General features: G+C 42.7%; 3 protein-coding genes across 11 annotated transcripts in view; 1 reads left to right on the top strand and 2 right to left on the bottom strand.

Moving 5' to 3' along the window:
* Positions 1-12,429, bottom strand: part of IPO11 (importin 11) — a 99,840-nt gene extending 87,411 nt beyond the window's left edge. For 2 of the 6 annotated variants that reach the window (XM_027808126.2, XM_027808129.2), the window contains exons 1-5: positions 12,208-12,429; positions 10,691-10,764; positions 6,997-7,072; positions 2,794-2,877; positions 2,374-2,517 (exon numbers count right to left, since the gene is read on the bottom strand). In XM_027808126.2, the coding sequence (XP_027663927.2) occupies positions 2,374-2,511 (138 nt within the window). In that variant the 5' untranslated portion in view covers positions 2,512-2,517; positions 2,794-2,877; positions 6,997-7,072; positions 10,691-10,764; positions 12,208-12,429. The other 4 variants (XM_055699646.1, XM_055699643.1, XM_055699647.1 and 1 more) reach the window with 4 other exon arrangements.
* Positions 12,430-12,439: 10 nt separating this feature from the next.
* On the top strand, positions 12,440-19,018 carry DIMT1 (DIM1 rRNA methyltransferase and ribosome maturation factor). Of its 2 annotated transcripts, none has more exons than XM_055699649.1 (12): positions 12,440-12,630; positions 12,906-12,979; positions 13,436-13,522; positions 13,907-13,968; positions 14,076-14,169; positions 14,259-14,308; positions 15,112-15,235; positions 15,344-15,436; positions 16,196-16,260; positions 16,553-16,616; positions 17,109-17,215; positions 18,392-19,018. In XM_055699649.1, exons 1-12 carry the CDS (start codon positions 12,570-12,572, stop codon positions 18,432-18,434), a joined length of 924 nt encoding a protein of 307 aa, XP_055555624.1. In that variant the 5' UTR covers positions 12,440-12,569; the 3' UTR covers positions 18,435-19,018. The 2 variants fall into 2 exon arrangements, with proteins under 2 accessions (XP_055555624.1, XP_055555626.1); XM_055699651.1 differs by having other exon boundaries at positions 12,455-12,578.
* A 2,307-nt stretch (positions 19,019-21,325) lies between these two features.
* The window catches only part of KIF2A (kinesin family member 2A), a 41,782-nt gene continuing 40,742 nt past the window's right edge, over positions 21,326-22,365 (bottom strand). For all 3 annotated transcript variants that reach the window (XM_027808140.2, XM_014281535.3, XM_027808146.2), the window contains one exon: positions 21,326-22,233. In XM_027808140.2, coding sequence (XP_027663941.1) covers positions 22,148-22,233 — 86 coding nt within the window. In that variant the 3' untranslated portion in view covers positions 21,326-22,147. The remainder of the gene's footprint in view (positions 22,234-22,365) is intronic.

Raw genomic sequence — 22,365 nt, 5'->3', positions numbered from 1 at the left:
AGTTTCTGTTGTGTATATAACGCTACCTAAACAAGGACACTGAATCATGCTCATTAGTCTATCGAGGAACAGAGTCTGTGCAGAAACAAGAAGGTAAAAAAGGTTCACTGGAAGAAGACTCCTGATCTTCATCCTGAAGACCCCCAGACGACCACTCCTCAAGGACATTGCGCAGGAGCAAAATATGTAAATGAATTCCCGGAATTGTAATGCATATGTAAATGATTTCCTGATGGAAACCATAATTGGTGGGATACTCTCTTTGGCTGGTCACCTTCTGCAACAGGAATTCTTAACGCTATGGTACACCCCATTGTGATCTTCTTGATCAGTTTAGGAATTTCCTTAATACTAACCATTATGTTATATTTGTGGGTTTGGAGAATGTTTAAAAGGGTAACACTTATGTATGATGCTTTATATCATTCGGGAAGACTGCTTAAGTAAAAGAATTTACTTAGTTTGATAGAAAAGGGGGGATTGATATGGAGAAATAGTGTGAAATGGGGACAATGGACATCGATTGTGATTGTATATGTCTGCTCAGGAATGTGGGTATGGTGACTAGTCATGGGTGCGGTGTCTGGTCACATAGGCACACAGCCTTGAGGAGTCGCCTACAGTTTTGAGGAGACGCCTGCCCTTCTTCCTCTAACAAAGGGGCTATTTAAAAAAGAATGAGAAAAGGATGAGAGATATTCCAATGCTATCTAGAGGGAGGGAGTGCTAAGTCTCCTTGCTGGAGAAGATTGGATGGGCACAAGGACATGAATCACCTACAAACCTGCAAGACCACCACATTGCAGGCAAAGGACTGATAAGCTAATTAACATAGGAAGCAAGAGTAAGCGGGTTTAGGTAACGAATATGTATAGGCGTTAAATGTTCATTTGTTTTATTGTATAAATGTGAGATGGTTCGTCACTTCGGGCATGCACGCTTGTGGAGGAGCGATCCCCCATGCATCTGCGCGCAATAAACATACCTACTTTATAACTTTCGAGTTATAGAGTCTAATTCCGCACGTCAAACTGTCTTACTAACTCTACTCTCCACCTATGATCACCTGCTTCCCCCCACCCTTTTCTGCTCCACAAAGGCAGTGCTAACTATTTTCTCTCCCAGCATAATCGAGTTAAAGTTTAGAAGTTTAGTTTAACTAAACTAAACTTAGTTTAGATTACTATTCATATTTCACACTTGAAGAAAGGCTGATGTGTCCTCAAACAGGATTACTTAACCACAATAATAGAATTAACAGCATTTGATCCTTTTAAACGCTGCGTTTTTAGCTCTTATATTTAAAACTAACACCAACTACAGCTACAGCTGTGCGTGCTCAACTTCTCTACAACCTGAGCTGTAAGCTCTCACAGCAAACATCCAGAAAACGAAGAACACTGTCAGTGGCAATTTCTGCTCTTTTGTATCAAGACTGTTTATCACCACAGAAACACTACGGCAAAGGCAGTGGGTTACAATGCCATTTCACAGCTCAGAAGTCAGATTTTCTTTTACCTACATCCCTTACCTTCAACCCTCTGAACAAATGAAACAGAGTTCACAGAAAACAGAATATGGCACTACACAACCCCAAATCATTCATCCTGTGCACCGAAGACAGATGTTTGTAGGAAGAGCAGTCTATCTGTGTTTTAATTTAAGACTATTATAAACATACACATAGGAATCACAGAATAACACCACTTAACTTTGGAGTGTCTTCTCTGGAGCAGCTGTGTCTCCTCCTCTGACGAAGTTTTCATAAGTTTGCACCACATTGATGCACCTATTTCATCAATGGTCATAGTATCTTTGCAAGTATTCACCTTTCCCACTTCAGGAACCTTATTACCAACCTGGTCAGCTAATCTCCCTGCAAGTCTCTTCTCCATTGACAAGAAGGAAAGCAACCCCAGCTAAGTATCAAACTTAATGCAATGAAAAGCATGGGAGGACTTCTATGAAAACAGCCATAAGATCACCTCCACAATAAAGAAAAGGTGGTTACTGCCTCGGTATATACAAGCTTCCCTGCCTCATAGGGTAGTAAAGGTAATTCCTTTGACAAGAGTCCTCTTGGCCTTCTATCTAAAATTCACAACAGGCCAACAACAGGTTTAGCAGTAAAGCCCACCTGCTCATGCCACTGGAAATTGGATTTCCTCCTTCTCCTGAATGCCTGAGAACAGAGCTTGCTTTGAGACACAGTGATGACAATGCCTACCACAGAACAGTATAAGGATACTAGTAGCTGAACCATGATGACTCAAGGCTTCTCTCAGCCAGAGGTCATGGTTCAACAATATTTTAGACAGTCACATTAAAAATTACTCTAAGTTTACTTAACAGCACTTTTCCACTGTATCTTACCAACAAGACTGAATAAAAACCTGGCTGGGTCTCCCACTGCTTCAGTTGTTCCTCAGCCGGCTTCAATACTGCAGTATCTTGACTAGTAGCTTGGGTCAAGACTTGCAACACAATACTGCTAGCACTATTGAGATCCATGAAAATCTGAGAACATTTGAAAAGGATAAAAAACAGTTAAGAAAAAACCCCAGTAAATACAGACAGGTATTTTCCATTCATATTACATAAGCAACCCACGCTTTTCATTAAACTACAGTAAGATAGCAATACACCCACTCACAGGCAGTGTCAAGGTACAGTGATTAAACTATTCTGCTTTCAGAAATCTCAGCAGGAGAAGCAAGCAATAAGTCTATCATTGCAAGCACATCTACTAGATATGAGGAATTACAGGAAATATTTTGATTTAAAATCTGTTACCTCTCCTGTGAAGCACAGCCAATTAAGAGCAAAACCGCAACTAGCAATGACTTCAGCTGTAGGCAGAGTAAACCATGGGGTTGTCTGAAAGAGGCAAAGATGCAGAGTATCAACAACTTTGTATTTTCTGCATAATTTTTCCCCTCAGAGAGGAACCGATCCATTTCAGATAGCTAAATTCCACAATACAAATTGACCTAGACATTTTGTCTCAATTAAAAGACGATGAAGTATGATTTCACAATTGAGTCCTAAATGAAACTGAATCTTCCTCAATATATTTGTATTCCTGCATCTTTTTAGCATACCAAATGCTAATCAGCTGAACTAAGAATGTTAATTGCCTGATTTCCAATATAAATATGTGCTTGCACTCTGTAAAGACAAAACAAGAGGTTGCTCTCCAGATGACAGACTACATTTATATAGATGTAATAACCACAGAAACAGCACAACAAAAAAGCAACATATATAGAAGCAACTATGAAGTCTGACAACTGCTTTTCTGTCTTTAAAACCTTCTGTTTATAACCTATGTAAACTTTTTGTCATACAGATAGATGTTATTTATATACCTAATTTTCTAAATATGTACCGAATATTTTCTAAAAAAATAAGCAGTTTCTCTTCAACAAACAGGCCTGAGGGTTTGTTTTTGTTTAACACTAAAATAAGTTTATTTTTCCATCTTCATAAAAAAAAATGTGAAGTGTAAAATTATTATGGTGAGAAGCTAGAGAAATGAAACTTTTTTCTGACATTGGCTTAAAATTTCGTATTTTTGAGAAAACAACCACCTTAACAATAAAACTAGGAACAAGATTAAAGACCTGTTATACCAGTAATAGCCCTGCACAATTAATAAAAAAAAAAAATCTAAGAACTCTCAATCCATAAGTCTCCAATCATGCTCAACAAAGACAGACTAAAAACATAAGGCTCCAAGCTTAAAGAAAGCATGCTTTAAAAACTATGAACCACAAAATCAGATCTCTCTTCAGAGCAATAATTGAAAAGAACACTTAACTCAATCTCTGCTTTACACTTCCCATGTGATACACATTTTTATCCCTCTGCTTTCGGCAGCCTGTGTATGGAGTTTGCATGGCAAGGTTTTGGTAGCCAGGGGGCTACAGGGGTGACTCCTGTGAGATGATAGAAGATTCCTCTGTCTGACAGAGTGAGTGCCAGTCACCTCTGAGATGGACCCACCACTAGGCAAGGCTGAGCCCCGTCAGCAACAGGGGTAGTGCCTCTCAAATAACTTAAGAAGCGGGGTGGGGAAAAACCTGTGCAGCTGCAGCCAGAGAGAGGAGTGAGACTATGTGAGAAACAACCCTGCAGACCCCAAGGCCAGTGAAGGAGGGCAGGAGGTGCTCCAGGCACCAGAGCAGAGGTTCCCCTGCAGCCCATGGTGAAGCCCATGGTGAGGCAGGCTGTCCCCTGCAGCCCATGGAGGTCCATGGTGGAGCAGATATCCACCTGCGGCCCGTGGAGGACCACACACCAGAGCAGGTGGATGGGCCCTGACGGAGGCTGTGACCTTGTGGGAAGCCTGCGCTGGAGCAGGCTCCTGGCAGGACCTGTGGCCCCATGGAGAGAGGAGCCCAAGCTGAAGCAGGTTTGCTGGCAGGACTGTGACCCCGTGGGGGACCCATGCTGGATCAGTTCATGAAGAACTGCAGCCCCAGGGAAGGACTCACATTGGAGAAGTTTGTGGAGAACTGTCTCCCGCGGGAGGGACCCCAAACCAGAGCAGGGGGAAGAGCGTGAGAAGGAAAGAGCAGCAAAGACAGCATGTGTGAAGGACTGAGCGCAAACTCCACTCCCCATCCCCCTGTGCTTCTCTAGAGGAGGTAAAGACGACAGTAGGGATAGAGCAGCTCCATGGGAACCTGGCAGCCACCTCAGGTCAACCCAACTCACCCTGCAAAACCAATTTACCCATTTCTTCCTATCTACTTGTGTCAAGTTGTTTCAATTTTCATCAATTTGAAGATTTTCTAAAAATCTTCCTGCAATTATGAGGTCTTTGCATAAGAAACTTAAACATTCAATTTCAGAGCACAAAGAAATTTATAGAGTAAGCACACACAAGGAAAGCAGCAATAAAAGAGAGATTCAGATTTTTCTGGAATAAACACTGTAGCACTGAGGCACCTGGTACAGCTAACAGAATTTCAGAGCACCTAAAAATGGCAGTGAAGGAAAGGGAGAGTGGAAAAGAAGGATATGAGAAAAAAAGTTAACAGAAATTGGTGTAGAATTTGCACTAACGAGGAAATCACAACTCAGTTCTGGCAAGACCCAAACTACACTTCATATTATGAAGTGATTATGTTTATTTCCATTCAAAAGCCAAATTATATATTTTCAAAAGAAACAGTCTTCTCTTACACTATCAAACAAGACCTGATAAAAGTATTAATTCTGAAGCGCTACTCAATTAGAAAAATAGCAGACCATCAGTTTGATTATCAGAGGAAAACCAAAAAGAGAGAACTTCTGAAAGTCAGCAAGCTGGCAGAGCATGTGTGCATTAAAAAATGGTAATTAACTTCAACTTTGGAGAAAGTGATTTTAGGCCTTTTGCTGAACAATGTTCTCCAAGTAATGAGTTGCAACAGGGAAACCTCATGTGTAGCAACAGTGAATCTGCAGCACGCACCCAGACATTTGCTAAAGAATCATTGCAAGGACATGTTTGAAAGGAAAAAAGGTAGAATATGGACCATTCATATTAACAGTTGATTTTGCACTACAGATCTAAGATAAATGAATACTAAATGAAACTATCTCTCAGCTACATTCAAATCTAATGTACAAAAGGAGGGTTCCCCACCCCTAAGGGAACAGTGCTTCTACTATAAATTTATTTACTTCACCTACAACAGTTCTTATCAAAAGACTTACTTACTTAAGTTACTACATTACAAACACAGAAACCTAGTGGGTCTTTTATCATTTTCTTATTTCAAAGTAATTGTCTGGCAGTCTAGAAATAACAACAACAACAAAACCTACAGAAAAATATTCACAAAGTTTCTTTCTTATTAATGCTTCTCATACTTGAAAAGGTTTGTGTTTTCATTTAAGAACTGGAGCAGCAATTGCTGTTCCAAAAAACCCAGAAAAATGAAACCAACCTTAGCAGGTCAGGACAAAAATTCACTTAACCCAGTGTTCTGCCCAGGTCAGGACAACCTACTAATGATATTTCTAAACAATGCTCTCCAATTCTTCAGAAAACTGTGACTCAAGCACTTCCTAGTAAGAGGCACAGAATTTAAATTTAATAGCCTTCAAGAGATTTAGTCTTCCATTAATTTCCTCAGTTGCTTTTTGACCCCCCATGTGAACAGCAGTCCTCATACAGCACTGGATGAGACTGTCACAAGCAAAATAACAAAAATGAAAATAAAAACAATAATCTCCCTGAAGATGGTGCAACTTTTAGATAAAGACTATAAATGGTGTAAAATATTTAAGGAAGTAGTATATTCTGTAGGATTTGGATGGCAAAAAATTAACTGGAAAACATCTGATACACGTACAGCAAATACAACAGCAAGAGGCACAAATGGCAATAATGCTTCATTATGGCTGCAATTCTGCAAAGTCCACTGCAAACTTATCATCAGAACCTACAGAACAGAACAAGAAGCTGTTCACTGCTTTTATGCTTAAGAAATTCCTCTGAACAATTTCTGCTTTCTTCTGGTAAGTCACTAGATTCTTACTTTCACAATTACTTTCCTTTTTTAAAAAATACAAAAGTAAAAAAATACCCAAGTATTTCAAATCAGTCCTACACCAAACTCAGATTTGTAGTTTCAGTTAGCTACCAATGAGTTAAGCTGATACAAAGAGAGGTATGGTCATTAAAATAAATTGCATGACCTCTGCTTGTCCCTGCACCTCTTAAATATTGGCAGCTGAAGCGAGCAGGGAAAATGCATAGGGTTTTTGTTTGGATCAAGCTCCTCAATCATTTCCACACCACACTGCTAGACAGGTAATTGTGCTAGGCATTAAAAAAACAAGCAAAACCGACATAAGCAGCTTCTTCACTGTGCAACAGGTGTGCTGCTTCTTCAGCAGCAGTGCTGGCTTATGCCTGCTTAGGGTGTTCACCAAACTGCAATTTTAATAAAGGCTGTGACAACTACTGGGAAATCCACGACTTTATACTACAGTGCTTACCTAGGGTGCTGGAAGAGTGAATGAGTACAATGCTGTGGTATTTGCCACGCCTTCTTCACAAAAAACAGCCTTAACACTAGAGGGGAAAAAATGCAATAATCTTAAATCTTAAAAAATTAAGAACAATCAATTACCAGACTCAAATACAGAAAAACAAAACAACAGCATACATTCAAGATGGCTTCAAAACTCTTGTCAGCTAAAGAACATTCAAGTAAAATTAATTCATAAAAGCAAAACCACAAGTTCCCAGCATCTAATCCTGTATATCGATCTTCTTTTGTTCCTCTGTCTTACCAAAATGTGAAGTGAACTTAGAGCAAATTTACATATTATGATAGAGCCAACTTAGTAACTGCTTCCAAAAGGGCAGAAGGACAGGTGTGGGGGGTGTCATGACACAGACAGACAAAAAAACCAAGCCAAGAAGTCAAGCCATCTGAGCACAATATTCCACAGACACCAGAAGTGGGTAAGGGAAGAAGGAAGAATTCCAACAGCATCAAGCCACTACTGACTCAGGTCCTAAACAAACCATTTCAGCTCTGATAAAGTTTCTCCAACGGGATTTCTATTGGAAACTTAACTGCATGCATTCTGTAAAGATATTTGATTCTATGAGGGCATTAGCTTGTAACTCATGTTAATGGCAACGTCCCAAAGCACAATTTAATTACTGCCATGTACAGATGTCTTTGTGAAATCACTTCCTGCAGATAGAACACATCTGTACTTTAGGCATTTAAACCCAGATCTCTCCAATCTGAATTTGTTGTGATCTCCACACACTACCCTCCTTTATTCTCTCCACCCATGACCTTCCCCCCCCCCCTTTTTTTTTCTTCAAACCAATGTGTTAGGGCCTCTTCAGATTGTAATTTACACAGAGGACATAAAGATGCTCTAAGACCTCACAGAACAGCAAAAGCCCATTAATATTGGCTCTAATACTGTGGGACAGAGAGAATTTTCACCTCTTACAAATCAAACTGCTGTTGCAGAGGGAAGTCAGAAGGACGAAGGAAGTGGGTTACACCATAGATGGGTTGCATCACAAGGACAAGGATTTTCTCCAGTCTGTTGGGCACTTCTAGAGCTTAACCCACTGTTGAACAAGTTCTACAAGACTGTCTTGAGATGAAAAAGAGGAGGTGAGTATTAAGTAGCTCATGTTCTTTGGGTACCTTCACATACATGAGGAATGTATAGAGAAATACTGGTAGAGTTTGTTGACCTTATAAACAACATTTCCATAGAAGAAAGGCAGGGTTTGCACTTCAAGTCACAACAGCTATAATTTCCAAGTTTGATCATTGGGTAAGATTAGTGTTTCCATCTTTATTTACTAATCTCAGACTGTCTTCCTAATAAAATGTGAAGAATTTCAGGAGTGTTGCTTGCTTTCTGCTGCTTTTTCTGTGGTTCATACCCATTGCTATTGTAACTAAGTAGCGCCCATCAGGTGAGGAAGGAAAAGAAATCTCTTCCATTAGAAAATGTTCAATACCATCAGCTGCAAATCCACGCATGGCTCTGTCATCATGCTGGGATTTTTTCTTGTCTAAGGGAAAAGAGTTTAACCACAAACAAGGAAAAGCTGCTCTTCAAGATCCCACTGAATACACACAGAACACAGACAACAGCATCATCTCGAGTCTCAGTTGACAGGAAAAAAACCCAAACTCAGTCACACCTAGAAGATAAGCAACACATCAAATACAACCCCTCAGCACAATAACACGGTGTCTTCAGAAACCACAAGTACCAATACCAGCTCCTCATCGTTACCATCCAATCTCCTGCACTTCCATTCTCACTCTCAAACTCCTTCATCTCCTTACACTGGCAAAAATCCAGGACTCAAGTTCTGTTCTACTCTTCATTCTTTAATTCCCTTTCTAAGGAAGTATCTGCATACAGTTTACTTCTGAGTCTTTTATTCAGAGAATACTCAGTCTTTTAAATGGTTTGCCATGCAGGTTTAATGTTTTCCCTGAGTATTCAATCCTTCTGATACAGGCAAAAAAAAGTATCCAAGAACTCTTCCCATAACACTGAAATACATCCAAATTAACATCACATGTCAGTTATGAAAACAAAACAAGGATTGCTGTACACCTCCAAGGGAACAAAACAAAGGATTTTATCCATAAGCACTTCCATACGTCACTTTTTCTGGACTTCAGAGAACCCAGTGTAACAACTCATTCATATCTGAACAATTAATTGCATACATTTCTTGTTATCTTTTGCTAAGACTTGAATAAATTCTTTCACACTGTAATGAGGTGCGAGAACAGATTCAGTTAAGATCCTATGAAAACAGAAGGACAAAAAGTGGCAAATATACCACCCAAAACACATAGTATGTTCCCACTGGCAGTAATGCAAATACATACTGGGCTACTTTAAGAGGACCATAGCAAGCAGCTGGAGGGATGTCACTATCCTTTACTCACCAGTACCTGAGACTGCTTCTAGAATGCCGTCTTCAATTTTGTAATCACAGTTCTCCCTTTCCCCAGTTCAAGAAAGAAGTGTAGAAACCAGAGAGAAACCAAAGCTACTAAGATGGTCTGGGATGTAGAACAAACTACTTATACAAGGAGAGGCTAAGGACTTGTTTAGTGGAAGTGGAGGGAAGACTTCATAGATACAAAAAACTTCCTGAAGGACACTTACAATGAGGACAGAGCCAAACATTTCCTGTCAGCAGATTATACAACTATAAAGCTACAAACTGCAGCTTGGGAGGTTTAAGTAGAAACTTAAGACTGTCTTTCTCAGCACATTTTTTTTAAGAAGAACAGTAAAAACAAAATATTAAAAAAAAAACACCCACCCTGAAAAATTCCTAACAGAAAAAACAGGCAGTAAAAAAAAAAATAATGAATGGGACTATTCAGAATTTCCTTGGATAAAACTCCTAAGAAGCTCTGTCACAGCGTTCAGTACCGATGACACAGAAAAAGAGGAATCAATACAGACAACAGAAGAATACTTTTGATGTTTAATAGCAAGCTTATAGGGATAACCAATCTCATAAAACCAATATCATTCCTTTGGTTTCTTTGTAGTTCAGCTCATTTTAACAGATCTTCAAAAAGTTACGACAGAACACTTGGTAACCACCAGTGTGCAAGAGCTGAAACAGAAATGCAAGTTTCAGTCTGCCCTCATGCTCTGAAACAGCAAAAAACATTTCAGTTTAACCCAGTTGAAGCCTGCTTCTGATAACACAGTTTTAAAATTTTATGTTTGTATAATATATATATTATAACATTATAATATAATAACATAATTATGTATTTTTAAAGCACTAGTAACAACAACCATTTTTACATCATTTATACATATAGTAATAAATGCCCTTTCTGCAGAATAGTGCAATGAAAGAATGGGGGCAGAAAAGTAGAAAGTAATGAAAAAAACTGGTGTTGAAAGGAAGTTTCAAGAAACCAAAACCTATAGGGAACACACTATTCGTAAAGACTGGCGTAGTTCTCACAAATTACAAACACTAATTTGAAAGCCGTGTCAAATACATTACAGATGTTACTTCACCTGTGAGACATGGGAAGCAAGGTACATAGAAGCAGAAGCCTGAAGCAGTATCAGCACCATATTTAAAGCCATGTTCTTACGTTGTTACACATGTTATCTTCTTAAGTTAACAAACTGAGAAATAACTCACCAGTGCTGTACTGACACTGCCTTGATTTTAGGGAGAATCAGCTTCACGGCAAAGTTCCACTACAGTTCTTCAACCTGTACGAAGAAAACAATCACCTTTAATAAAGGCCAATACTTGCTATTTCCTGCAAAACCCCAAGTTCTGTCAACAAAACTTTGGAGCTTAATGCACCCTATTCTTCTGGTGCCTTCGCACCAGTTCTAACCGGACAGAAAGCTGTTCCAAGGAAAAATCAGGAAACAGCTCCCGGGAAACGGGTAACTTCTCCTCTTCTGACTATGAGGCAGCACTTTGCCACTGCCAAACAGCATAAAACGTAACCCTGCGCTGCCTCACCCTCGGCGGGCCGCAGGGGCCGGCACACAACACGACACACAACGCAAAAGCCCCGCTGCCGCACCGGCTCGGCACCGCTCCGGGCAGCGCCCGCGAACACCGCAGCGCAGCTCGGGGCTCCCTCCCCCGGGCGCCGCCTGGACCCGGCCCAGAACCCCTTCCGCCCGCTCTCCCTCGCCCCGGCCTACTGCCCCGCCCGCCGGCGTGGTGCCGCCCCCCGGGCCCAGCACCAGCCGGCTCCGCGTCGCGCCACCCGCCCGCCCGCCACGCCGAGGAGGCGGGAGGCCGCCCACCACGCCAGGGCCGCAGCTCGCAGCCACCGCCCGCGTCCCAGCAGCGGTGCCCGCGGCGGCGGGAGGGCCCCGGGCGGCGGGAGGGCCCCGGGCGGCGGGGCGCAGAGCGCGGCTCACCGCTCGCGGAGGCGGGGCAGGCCTGGCGCGCGAGACCCCAGCGTCCCTTACGAAGCTCGCGCCACAAGTCGGGAAGCGGCGCTGCCGCTGCGGCACCCCGCCTACCTCAGCGCGCCGCCGTGACGTCACTGCGCGGCGACACTGCCGGAGGGCGGGGCAGAGGCGGGGCCGCGGCTCACGGCCCCTAAAGCCGGGCCGAGCTGGACGCGGTTCCCGTCCTCGCCCCGACGGTCCTGCAGGTTCCGCCTGCCGGGGGGCGGGCACGGCTGGGGAGAAGGCGAACCCGCGGCCGCGGCCTGCGGGTGCCTCCCGCGATTACCCGAGGCGGGGGCGGAACTGCGCGGTACCAGCGCTGCACGCAGCTGGGCGCTGAGCCGCGCGTCTGACTCGCGTTTTGCTCGCTTGCTCGGGGTCAGCGAACACAAACGCCGTGCCCGACCAAACCCATGCGGGGGCCCGGCGACAGCCAGCGCCCCCCGCCCCCGGCCGCCGTGCCGCCGCCGTACGGCGTGTAGAGGGCGTGTGAGGGTCCTGCTGCCCCGTGGGCAGGAATCACCGAGAACAGCCTTTCAAATCGTGTTTTCAGGGTCGAGAAACGCGGCTGCGGGTGGGCGGCAGGGAGCGGAGGGAGGCCCCGCCAGGGCGGCGGGAAGCTGCAGCGGCGCTGGGTGTGCACGCACGGCCGCGGTACAAGCAATCCTCCGTTAAAAAAAAAAATAAAGAAATAAACCGCTTCTTTCGCCTTTCCCCTTCTTCCTCGGTTTCTCCTACCTTCCACTCACCCGCAGCTGACGGGGACCGGGAGCGCTCCGGGCCGCACCCCCCCTGCGCGGGACCGGGGGCCACGTGCTGCACCGGCGGCCGGGCGGGTGTAACTGAGCAAGCGCGGCTGCTGCTGCAGAGCACGCCCGCCGCGCTGCGGGGGCTCGCTCCGGGTGGGGTCGTTACGATTTTCCTGGGAAGATCGCGCTCCGCTCCCAAAACACGCGGGGCTGCGGCGGGGCCTGACGGCGCGGCGCGATCACACCGCCGGGCCGCCTGGGGGCGCTGTCCCCGCCCCCGCCACGGTGCTGCCCGAGAGCCGCGGGGCCGCGCGGCACGTGCGCGGGGAGCGGGGCCGGGCCGGGGCCGCCATGCTTAAGGTGCGGGCGGGGAAGCGGGCGCGGCAGGAGCGTCGGGAGGGCTGCGCCGCCGGTGAGTGCGGGACGGGCTGGGCGGCGGCGCCCCTGGGAACGGCGGGCAGGACCGGGCCCGCCGCCCGGCGCGGCCTGCTCTCGGCCCTGTCCGGGGGGCGCCGCGGTGCTGGGAGCGGTCTCGCCGGCGACCCGGGAGCGGTGGGGGTGGGAGGCTCCCGGCGGGGAGCGCCGCTTGAGCGGGGAGACGCGTCCGTGTTGGCGGCGGAGGAGCCTCGGCCGTGGCGTTCCCGCGGCGCGGGCTGGCAGCGGGAGTAACGCCGCTCTCCGCCCTAGGCGTTCTCTTCAACACCGGCGCCGGCCAGCACATCCTCAAGAACCCGCTCGTCGTCAACAGCATCATCGAGAAGGTGCGCGGCGGGCAGGGCCCGGGGGGCGGCCGGGGCTGGGGGAGCTGGGCCGGAGGGGGGCGGGCTGGGCCGGTGGGCTGGCGCCGGGGGGGAGCACGGGCCGGGGGCTGGCGAGGGAAGAGCGGGGCCCGGGCACGGCCGCCTTCCCCGAGTGTGGCCGAGCGGGCGCTGCGGAGGGTCCTTCACCGCACGTACCGCACCGACACTGCCTTTTTTGCATGGCTTGTTAGTGCGGCTGTTTGCTTGTTTTTCTCCATTTCCAAAGGTCTCTCATAAACTGGCTTTAAGACATTCTTGTTCTCACCGTTTCCCTCGCGTCCCTTTCCAGATGATGCTCGTGCGCCTCTGCTAGCTGACTGCAGCTTTTTCCTGCACTGCATGTACCTCTCATTTTAAAATTAAATGGTTGCTTGAAACGGGTTCTAGAAAAATAACTGAGATGCTCTTGGTCCTTAGGCAGCCCTACGACGCACAGATGTCGTCCTGGAAGTCGGCCCAGGAACTGGTAACCTGACAGTGAAGATGTTGGAGAAAGTAAAAAAAGTGAGTGTGAATTTCCCCCCCACGCCTTCCCAAGCTCTAACCACATTGTGGCTTAGACTATGGCAGATATAAGGATGTTCATCTGCTTGATTCAAATAAAAGACTTACTTGATAGGTATTTTTCTTAACTTTTGCATAACTCATTTGAGTTCTTAAATATTCGTGTAATTCTTGTACGGTTCTATCAAAGTATATTGCTGTTACCTGTTTATGTGGTAAGGCTCACTTGTTTCTGAGGAGCCAGGAGGGTGCATAGCCTAATAGGGATTTTTTAAGAGTTTTTCAAACCTTTAGCAAGAGATACAGGATTTTTTTACAACTGAAATTTTAGTTTCATTTAGGAGGAGTTGTATGAAGTTGCAGACATATATACTTTGTTTTCAGGTTATTGCTTGTGAAATTGACCCTAGACTTGTTGGTGAACTTCAGAAGAGAGTCCAGGGCACGTAAGTATCAATGTGAAAATAGCAAGCATTTAATGCAGTAGGGCTGCTTGGGCAAAAACTTTGGCAACAGGTGTCTCTGAGGATAACTACAGCTTATTTTCCACCAGGTGTCTGGCAAACAGACTTGAGATCAAGGTTGGAGATATCTTGAAAACGGACTTACCATTCTTTGATGCATGTGTGGCTAACCTGCCTTACCAGGTATGGGCTAAACAACATGGTTAAAACCTTTTTCTTTTTGAATGATAATTGCCCAGAAATTATACTAATGTTACTACTCTTTTCCTCAGATTTCTTCACCTTTTGTTTTCAAGTTGTTGCTTCATAGACCTTTTTTCAGGTATGTGGAAGAACAGAGCTCTGCATTACCTGATAGACAAAAAAAATAGTTGTAAAAATACTCCCCAAAATTTTTTTCGTTCTCTGAAATACCAGTTTGATGGATCAGAGCTGTGCCAAAATATTTCTGTAACGTGAAACCTGCTGGTGCCTGGAAATTAGTTTATGTCAATGTATTAAGCATGAGGAGAAGATTCAGTCTTGGCATCAGTGAGTGTCCAGCTGATGAAAACCGGAGTTGCACTTCTTTACACTAGTATTATAACTAATTGTTGTTCCAGGGATAAGTAGGGCATCATAGCATTTCAAATGCTGTCCTACGTGAGAAAGGAAGAGTGGAAAGGGTAGCATCAAAACCGAGACAATTCCTTTTGTCTGGTCTGAAAATATAACTGCCCAGGTATTCTGTCTGTTCAGTTCTTGATTTCTCTCACTGAAGCGCTAACTAATACTAGTGACATTACTGGTCAGTTTTTAGAGCTAGAGAGTCTGGATTTGAAGGACTTAAGGTAGAATTATTCAAAATGATTTGTTACAGTCAGGCACAAAACTCTGAGACTACCCTCTGTCTCTTTGATCCTGATCTATTTAGCAGTATAAAGAATCAAAGTCTGTTGTAGCTTTAAGGAGATTTAGATGGTTTCACCAAGTTTTGCAGGTTTTTTTTAATGCACTTTGAGCTAATTAAGGCAGAGTTCATTTATAACAAACTTTCATTGCTTCTAAGCACTGAGACAATCCTGTTGGCTTTTGACATAAAAGTTGATTACTTAGAATACATTTTCTCATTTCTGTTCTTCTCAGGTGTGCAATACTTATGTTTCAAAGGGAATTTGCACTTCGCTTGGTTGCAAAACCAGGAACTAAACTGTACTGCAGACTGTCTATTAATACTCAGTTATTAGCTCGAGTGGACCATCTGATGAAGGTACATCATTCTGCGTTAGCTAACAGAGCTATTAAAGGTAGAAGAATGTTTCTAGGAATGTGAGGATTTGCTGCTTATTCATACAGCTGCCTGACTTATGACTAATAGGTTGGAAAAAACAACTTCAGGCCCCCTCCCAAAGTCGAATCCAGTGTTGTCAGAATAGAGCCAAAGAACCCGCCACCACCTATCAACTTCCAGGTAAAGCACTGTATGCTCTAATAACAGTATAACGTAGTAGCGGTAATACTTAATTTCATTTTACTTTCTACTTATTAATGTAATATAGTTCCATCTGCTGTTTTCACTACTAAGCTAAGTACCAGTTACTCACTGGCATTTACTTACATCCAAAACACTTATTCCTCTACTGATCAGGCTTGCGTTAGGATCTTACCTGAATGTGCCACCATCAATTCAGGTACAGCTTTGTTTACAGTATTTCTGACAAGACTGAGGTCCCATCCCCTTGTTGAAGAGTTGCTAGTAATAACATCCCTTTCATTGTGGTTTATATCTCCCAGAGACCCTTCTGGCTGATGGCTTCATTTGTTATGATCAAAGGAGTATTTGTGAGAAGCCTTATTCTCAGATGAGTGTGTATATTCTCAGAAGACAGATGTTACAGGATAGTAAAATTTACTTTTAAAACGCTTTGATCTTCAGTACCATTGACTAAGGTTAGCTGTATTTTCTTCCAGGTATCTCCATTCTTGGCACATCAGATCTGGCCAGTAGTGCCTAGGTACAAAAAAGAACAATTCAGAGGTTTTTGAGGGTGAAATACCTCCTCTGTATTGCTTCGTCCAAGACAGGACTGGTTTTGTATTGTTTAGAAAGATGTTTTCCTGAAGGATTTTTCTTTGTGTTCAGTATTACTGTGAAACAGTCAGTAGTGACTGTTCCTGTTTGTAGTAGCTGTATGTTTCTTTCTGTAAATTCTGAAACTTTTGATTTCAGGAGTGGGATGGTCTGGTAAGGATAGCCTTTGTTAGGAAAAACAAGACACTCTCCGCAGCATTTAAGTAAGTAACTCCTGTTAAAGTCTTTTCAAAGTTTGAGAACCTATCCAGTTAACCATTGCTTTTGTGCAACTGAATAAATAGCTGCATTATATGCATGCCAGCACAATCAGAGGTAAACCATGATGGAGGATTTATGCTGCCATCATAAGCTTTTTCTTTCCGAAGACTAGGCATCTGTTTAAAAAGAACAGCTCTGTGTAGTTGTCAGATTTATAGTAAAGATTAACAACTAATCGAGTAAAAAAAACTAGCTGAAGCTCAGTTTAAAAGGAAAACTTTTTATTTCTCTCAGGTCAGGTGCTGTAGAGCAATTGCTGGATCATAATTACCGAATTCATTGTTCCTTACATAATAAAGTAAGTTCCTTTCAAATATATCAGATTCTATTTCTGTGTACTGTGACCTATATACTGACTTTTTTAAGAGTAAAAAATTAACAATGAAAAGCTTAACATGTTAAAACATTTTCTGAGAGGGTTTGAGGGAGGGAGGAACTTACCTCTTAATGAAAAATCTAAAAGGGCACTAAATTTCAGTGAAAAAGCTGAGTATGTTATTAATACATTGCTTATACATGTCTCAAGGACTTTTACTAATCTAGTAGGGAAGCTTTCTGTGTCTGCTTAGCAATACTGTTCTCATTCATTTTTAGTGAATGAGCTAAAGTATAAGAATTCAGATACAGGAACAGAAGAATGCAATAATCCATACAAGAAGAAAACACAGCTTATTTCTGTGACTTGAAAGAAGAACTATTTTAAAAGCAGGGAAAGAATATATGACTTAAATGAACACTTTTCTGTGCTATGAATAGAAAATGAATTTGTATCCTATTTTTCCATTGACAGGAAATACCTGAAAACTTCAAAATTGCAGAAAAAATACAGACAGTCCTAAAAAATACTGGTTACTCTGAAAAACGAGCCCGTTCAATGGATATAGATGATTTCATTAGGTATTTTTCTGTCTTTTTCTTTTTGTGCCTCCCTCTTAAGTTTCTTCAAAATTTATCTGCATCTGTACCTGCGTAGCACAGGTTAGTATTAGGTTATGCAGGAGTACTAGTGTGTTCTTCTCAATACCAGACGCTCCTTCCTTCCAGTTCTGAACATGAGTAAACACTTAAACTGTATTTTAGCTGCTGCTTACAGTATTGAGAAACTACTAGATACAAAGATCCCTATTCCTGGTATGTGTGTACTAGACCCTTCTGTGTCTCCTTCAAAAGTGGCTTTAAGATGATCAGAGGGCTGGAGCACCTCTCCCCTGAAGACAGGCTGAGAGAGCTGGGGTTGTTCAGCCTGGAGAGGGGAAGGCTCTGGGGAGGGAGACCTTATAAGCGGCCTTCCAGTACCTAAAGGGGGCCTACAGGAATTCTGGAGAGAGAGTTTTTAGTAGGGTGTGAAGTGATAGAACAAGGGGTAATGGTTTCAAATGGAAAGAGGGTAGATTTACATTAGATGTTAGGAAGAAATTCATTACTGTGAGGGTGGCGAGACACTGGAACAGGCTGCCCAGAGCTGCTGTGGGTGCCCCATCCCTGGCAGTGCTCAAGGCCAGGCTGGATGGGGCTTGGAGCAACCTGGGCTAGTGGAAGGTGTCCCGGCCCATGGCAGGGGGGCTGGAACTAGATGATCTTTAAGGTCCCTTCCAACGCTAACCATCCTACAAATGTGTTATAATTTCACTGGAGAATTACACAGCCCGTCTCTGTCTTCAGGATTAGACTGTAGTCTATAGCATAATTTGGAAATTTGAGTAATTAATTGCTGTATTCTGCTTTGACTTCTAGTCAGTTGATTTAAGTGGCAACACAAATCCTTTCCAAATTTAAGATAAAAATTCCTTTGTTTCTCAGCATGACACTGCAGCTACTGCTCTTTAAAGAAAGGTAGTAAACTTGATAGGATACAATATAACTAACTGCACTGAACATAAACCTGCATCCCCAAGATGGAAAAATTGCCAATTGCCAGTTCTAAGATTTATAACAGTTCTTCATTGCAGTTGAACAGTGATGGCAGCTTTCATGCTAGTTTCGTATGTTCTTTGCCAGCCAGCATTTTTAGAAGTGCCTTAAGCTGAAGTATAAATTCGTAGAAATCTTAACCTAAGTATTTCACTCTTTCAGATTGCTGCATGGCTTCAATTCAGAAGGCATCCATTTCTCATAGATTCTACTAGAAGATGAAGGATGCTCCGTATTTTTAGTCTTGCCTAAGGCAGAGTGACTGCAGGACAAGCTCTTCTTGCAGAAGCAACAAACAGAATACAGTGTACATGCTCCAGTTCTAAAACATTACGTGGAATTTTATCACAGATAGTAGGCAAGAAGCTGCTGCTCTCTATTTTAAAAGCAACAAATTTTTTCATCACTGAAGTGAGGCGCTGGACATCCACATGAGTGTATTTTTAAATATACCAAATAATGTAGATTGATGCTGCCATAATTCATGAGAATTAAAATTCATCATAAGAGAAATCTGTTCTCTCATCATAAACTTCACCTCAGTATATTCTTGCACAGTACTCAGCCTGAGTTGACCAGCAGTCTGGTCTGGTCAACAAAAACAGTTGTCATTCCATTTTTTGGGGGATTTTGTTCTTTGTTTTAAAGTGCATTTAAACACTTCCTTTTGATTGAAATGCTTGTCTCTTCCATTTGTCTTCTGGTAGCTAACCTGCATTACAAGTCTGTTAGTAATCTGTTTCTCTTGGAGAAATCCTGGTAACTGTTTCTCATAAACATGAGCATTTATCTTGTGGTGGTCTTGGTATTATTTACAGAAATCTTTCTTAAGGTACATGAAACTACTAGTGTCATCTCCTTTACCCCTCCTTACTGTCATCAAACCATTGCAGGAACCAGCAGGAAACTACCCAAGGGCCACTGCTCATAAAAACATAGATAGAAGCGGCTTTTTTTGTCAACTGTAAATTTAAGCAGCTGGTTTTGCAAGACTGTCACCCTTCAAGGTAAGGAGGATTTTTAGCATAGATCAAAGCTTTCTGTGAGTGTCTTAATATAGTTTGAATTACATATATTTGTTAATAAGGCAGACTTTTTCCCAAGGAAGTCTGCATTACCTTTGCATAGCAGCTGTCAAAAACCCACTTTGTTTTGTCATACAAGTAAGTAATTGTTAACCCTGGGGTATCGTGCAGGGGTGACTGTGTGACTCTGTATTAACTACTGTATATAATGTTATTTCTTTCCATAAGACAACAGTATGTGGGGAACAAGCAGATAGAGCTTCATTTTATACACCTCTAACGTCAGTTCCTTAAGCGCCATTGATTTAGAAAAGTGAATTTGCAGGCATCCCAAGAGGTTGTCTTGGAAGGCTGAATTGCTTATTTAATAATTCAGTGATTCTAGTGCTGCTTCACTGTACATGGGTGATGTAGGTAGCCACGGCAACATCCTCAGAGTAGTACAGAAGGAACAAATGCTGAAGATTGGCATCACACTTCCTAAATGCTTTTCTAGGATGGAAGCCAAGAATAAAAAGCTTGTCTGAGTCCTGTTCCAGGTAATTCTAGTCCATTGTGGTAGTGGACCACATATACTCCAGTGCTGTATCAGTTTATCTTGAGTCTTGCTGCTTCAGTATCTGTAGATCTGACCTTTACTGTGGGCTCTGTCACAAAGGATGACTTAGACACAGCTTTAAGGTGGCATCTGCTACCTGACAGGACACTTCATTTACAAGGCTTGGTAAAAAGCTGCTGAAATTGAAATTGTCCTTCCTGGCCTCTTTAGAAGCCACTGTAAACCACAGCCTGGTTGTGGCTTCCATGGACGAATAGCAGGGAAGCCACTTTTTTCCTCTACATAGAAGTCTCAATCTTCAGAGACTTTTTACAAAGTACAATTTCTCTAGAGCAGCTTCAAAGAAACCCTCAGGTATTACACAACCTGTACCATCATCTGCTAACACAAGCAGACTTGTATTTATTGGCTCCATTTTCATATTTTTTTTTTAAAGTAATTATGCTCAGATATGTGGCATTTCTTCTCAGACCTGCTGCAAAAACTAATGTCAGGGCAGTGTGCTGGGGAAAGTCTTTCTGTATGGCAAATTTGTACAGAAGAGTTGGCTCCAGAAGCAAATACTCATTCTGAGATCAGACCCTTTCAAAAGCAGTAACTGCAACGTGCTTACAAAGTAAAACCCTTCCCAAAGAATGACAGAACTTTCAGAGAAGTGAATTCTGATTAACTTTATTTAATAGCTTTTTTCAAACACATTATGTAAAATCAACATTTTCAGTTTTCATGTTTACACATGGGAGTTTGTTTTTTCTTTTTAACCATGATGCAGTAAGAGCTTGATGGCCTGCCTTTGTATGGGAGATACAAACAAATGCTACAAGAATCCCTGGCTCATGTAACTCTCTTTTTGTGCCAGGCCTTGATGGGAATAAAGGGAAGGAAAGGGAAAAACTGGCTCTTACTCCAAAAGTTAACTTTTAAACAATTCCAGGGAAAGTGCCAATAAGAACTCCTAGAAAGAGGGAGAACTCCCAGAAAGGTCTACAATTGTTCATCTGACAAGAAGTTCTTACATGAAAGGTCAATCTTTTTTGCATACTGCTTTGCAAAAATAAAAAGTACCACCACCCAAGAAGTGCTGATACACATGGCACCGATTCATGAGAATTCAGGTGCCTGTGAGATTTCTGTTGGTGCTAGGTAGAGGTATTGTACATAATCCCCATATGGCGCAATTTCACCTCACTTTAGCTGCCGGCATGGTACAAAGGGAAAAACAGGTATTGGCTACTTGTTTTTAAAGCAACAGTGCTACTCAAACTACAGTTAATGTACATGTAAGTTTGTCATGCATCAAAAGCCAGATTTTAACAGTATGTGAAAGGCCAATATGTATGTATTTAGCTGGATCCCTGAACTTTGACAGTTATCCTATCCATATGCAGAAGTCAGATCGTACCTTTAATCTGACAGCATTGTCACACTATACCACACACTGTATATCTGCATTATCCTAAGATACAAGTCTCCTCAGTACTTAAACATTAGCCTTTTTTATACATCAACTAATTTGTATTTTTGTTTCTTTGTTCTGATTTTTTTTTTTTTTTTTTTACAGATAAAATGTTAGAATTCTATAACCATTCTTTATGGTATTCAAATAAATCTAAATTCCAGATTTTTTGCAAGGAAGATGGAAAGGCCAACTGTTTGTCCACTCCAACAGCTCTTGCAGTTTCTGTTCAAATGATATGGCACATCCTTGTGAAATCAAACTAGCCACTAAAAAAGCCAAAAAGTATGAGAACACATTAAAAATGTGCACACGCTAAAGTAATTTATATTGACAAATAAGGAATGTTGTTTATTAAGGCTGTGCTTTAAAAAGAGGATGTTTAGGGTTAAGTAGCCTTCATCAAGGCACAGAACTAGCTAGAGGTAAGCACAGCTGTCTGTACCAGACAAGTTACGTACAGCCACTAGTGAGGTGTGCATGCATGCAAACACAATTTAAAACTGCACAGCTGGTCTTTGTAACAAAACTGACCATTGTTAAAAGGAAATTCTTTGACTTTTCAATGGCCAGTTTTACTTCATTATTAAAAACATGGCAAATATTCCCAAACGTAAAGAAATATTTTAAACAAAGTGCTGCACAGATCTAAACCCTGCATGGTTGTGCTGTCTGGTCTAGAAGCATTTTGTAGACATCATAGGAGCATTTCACACAAAACTGAAAATGTCATTCAGATGACTAAAACAGGACATTTCCACAGACATTTCTAACGCTTTTACATTTTCAAGTAGTCGAGTTCTTACGGCCACTGGGTTTTTTAAATGTGTGCTACAGCAGTACAGGTTCATGGATTCCTTTAGCAGCAAAGGCCTACTTCAAGGGGCACGTGGTCTTTTCAGGTTGATCTGTTTACTGGCCTGTTCTTCCTCTTGTAGAGCTTCCCGGAAAGATTTCACTTTGTCTTTAATGAAAAAGAGAGAATGAGTAATGAAGTGCCTGTGCCCAGCACAGATCTTGAAACAAAGCCCTGATGCTCCACAGCCCGGCCCTGATGCACAACAAAGAACATTCCTCCACACAAAACAGCTGACAC

The sequence above is a fragment of the Falco cherrug genome, chromosome Z (genome assembly GCF_023634085.1).
Source record: "Falco cherrug isolate bFalChe1 chromosome Z, bFalChe1.pri, whole genome shotgun sequence".
Taxonomy (NCBI): domain Eukaryota; kingdom Metazoa; phylum Chordata; class Aves; order Falconiformes; family Falconidae; genus Falco; species Falco cherrug.
Note: the sequence above shows the minus strand (reverse complement) of the source record. Positions and strands in the feature narration are given on the sequence as shown.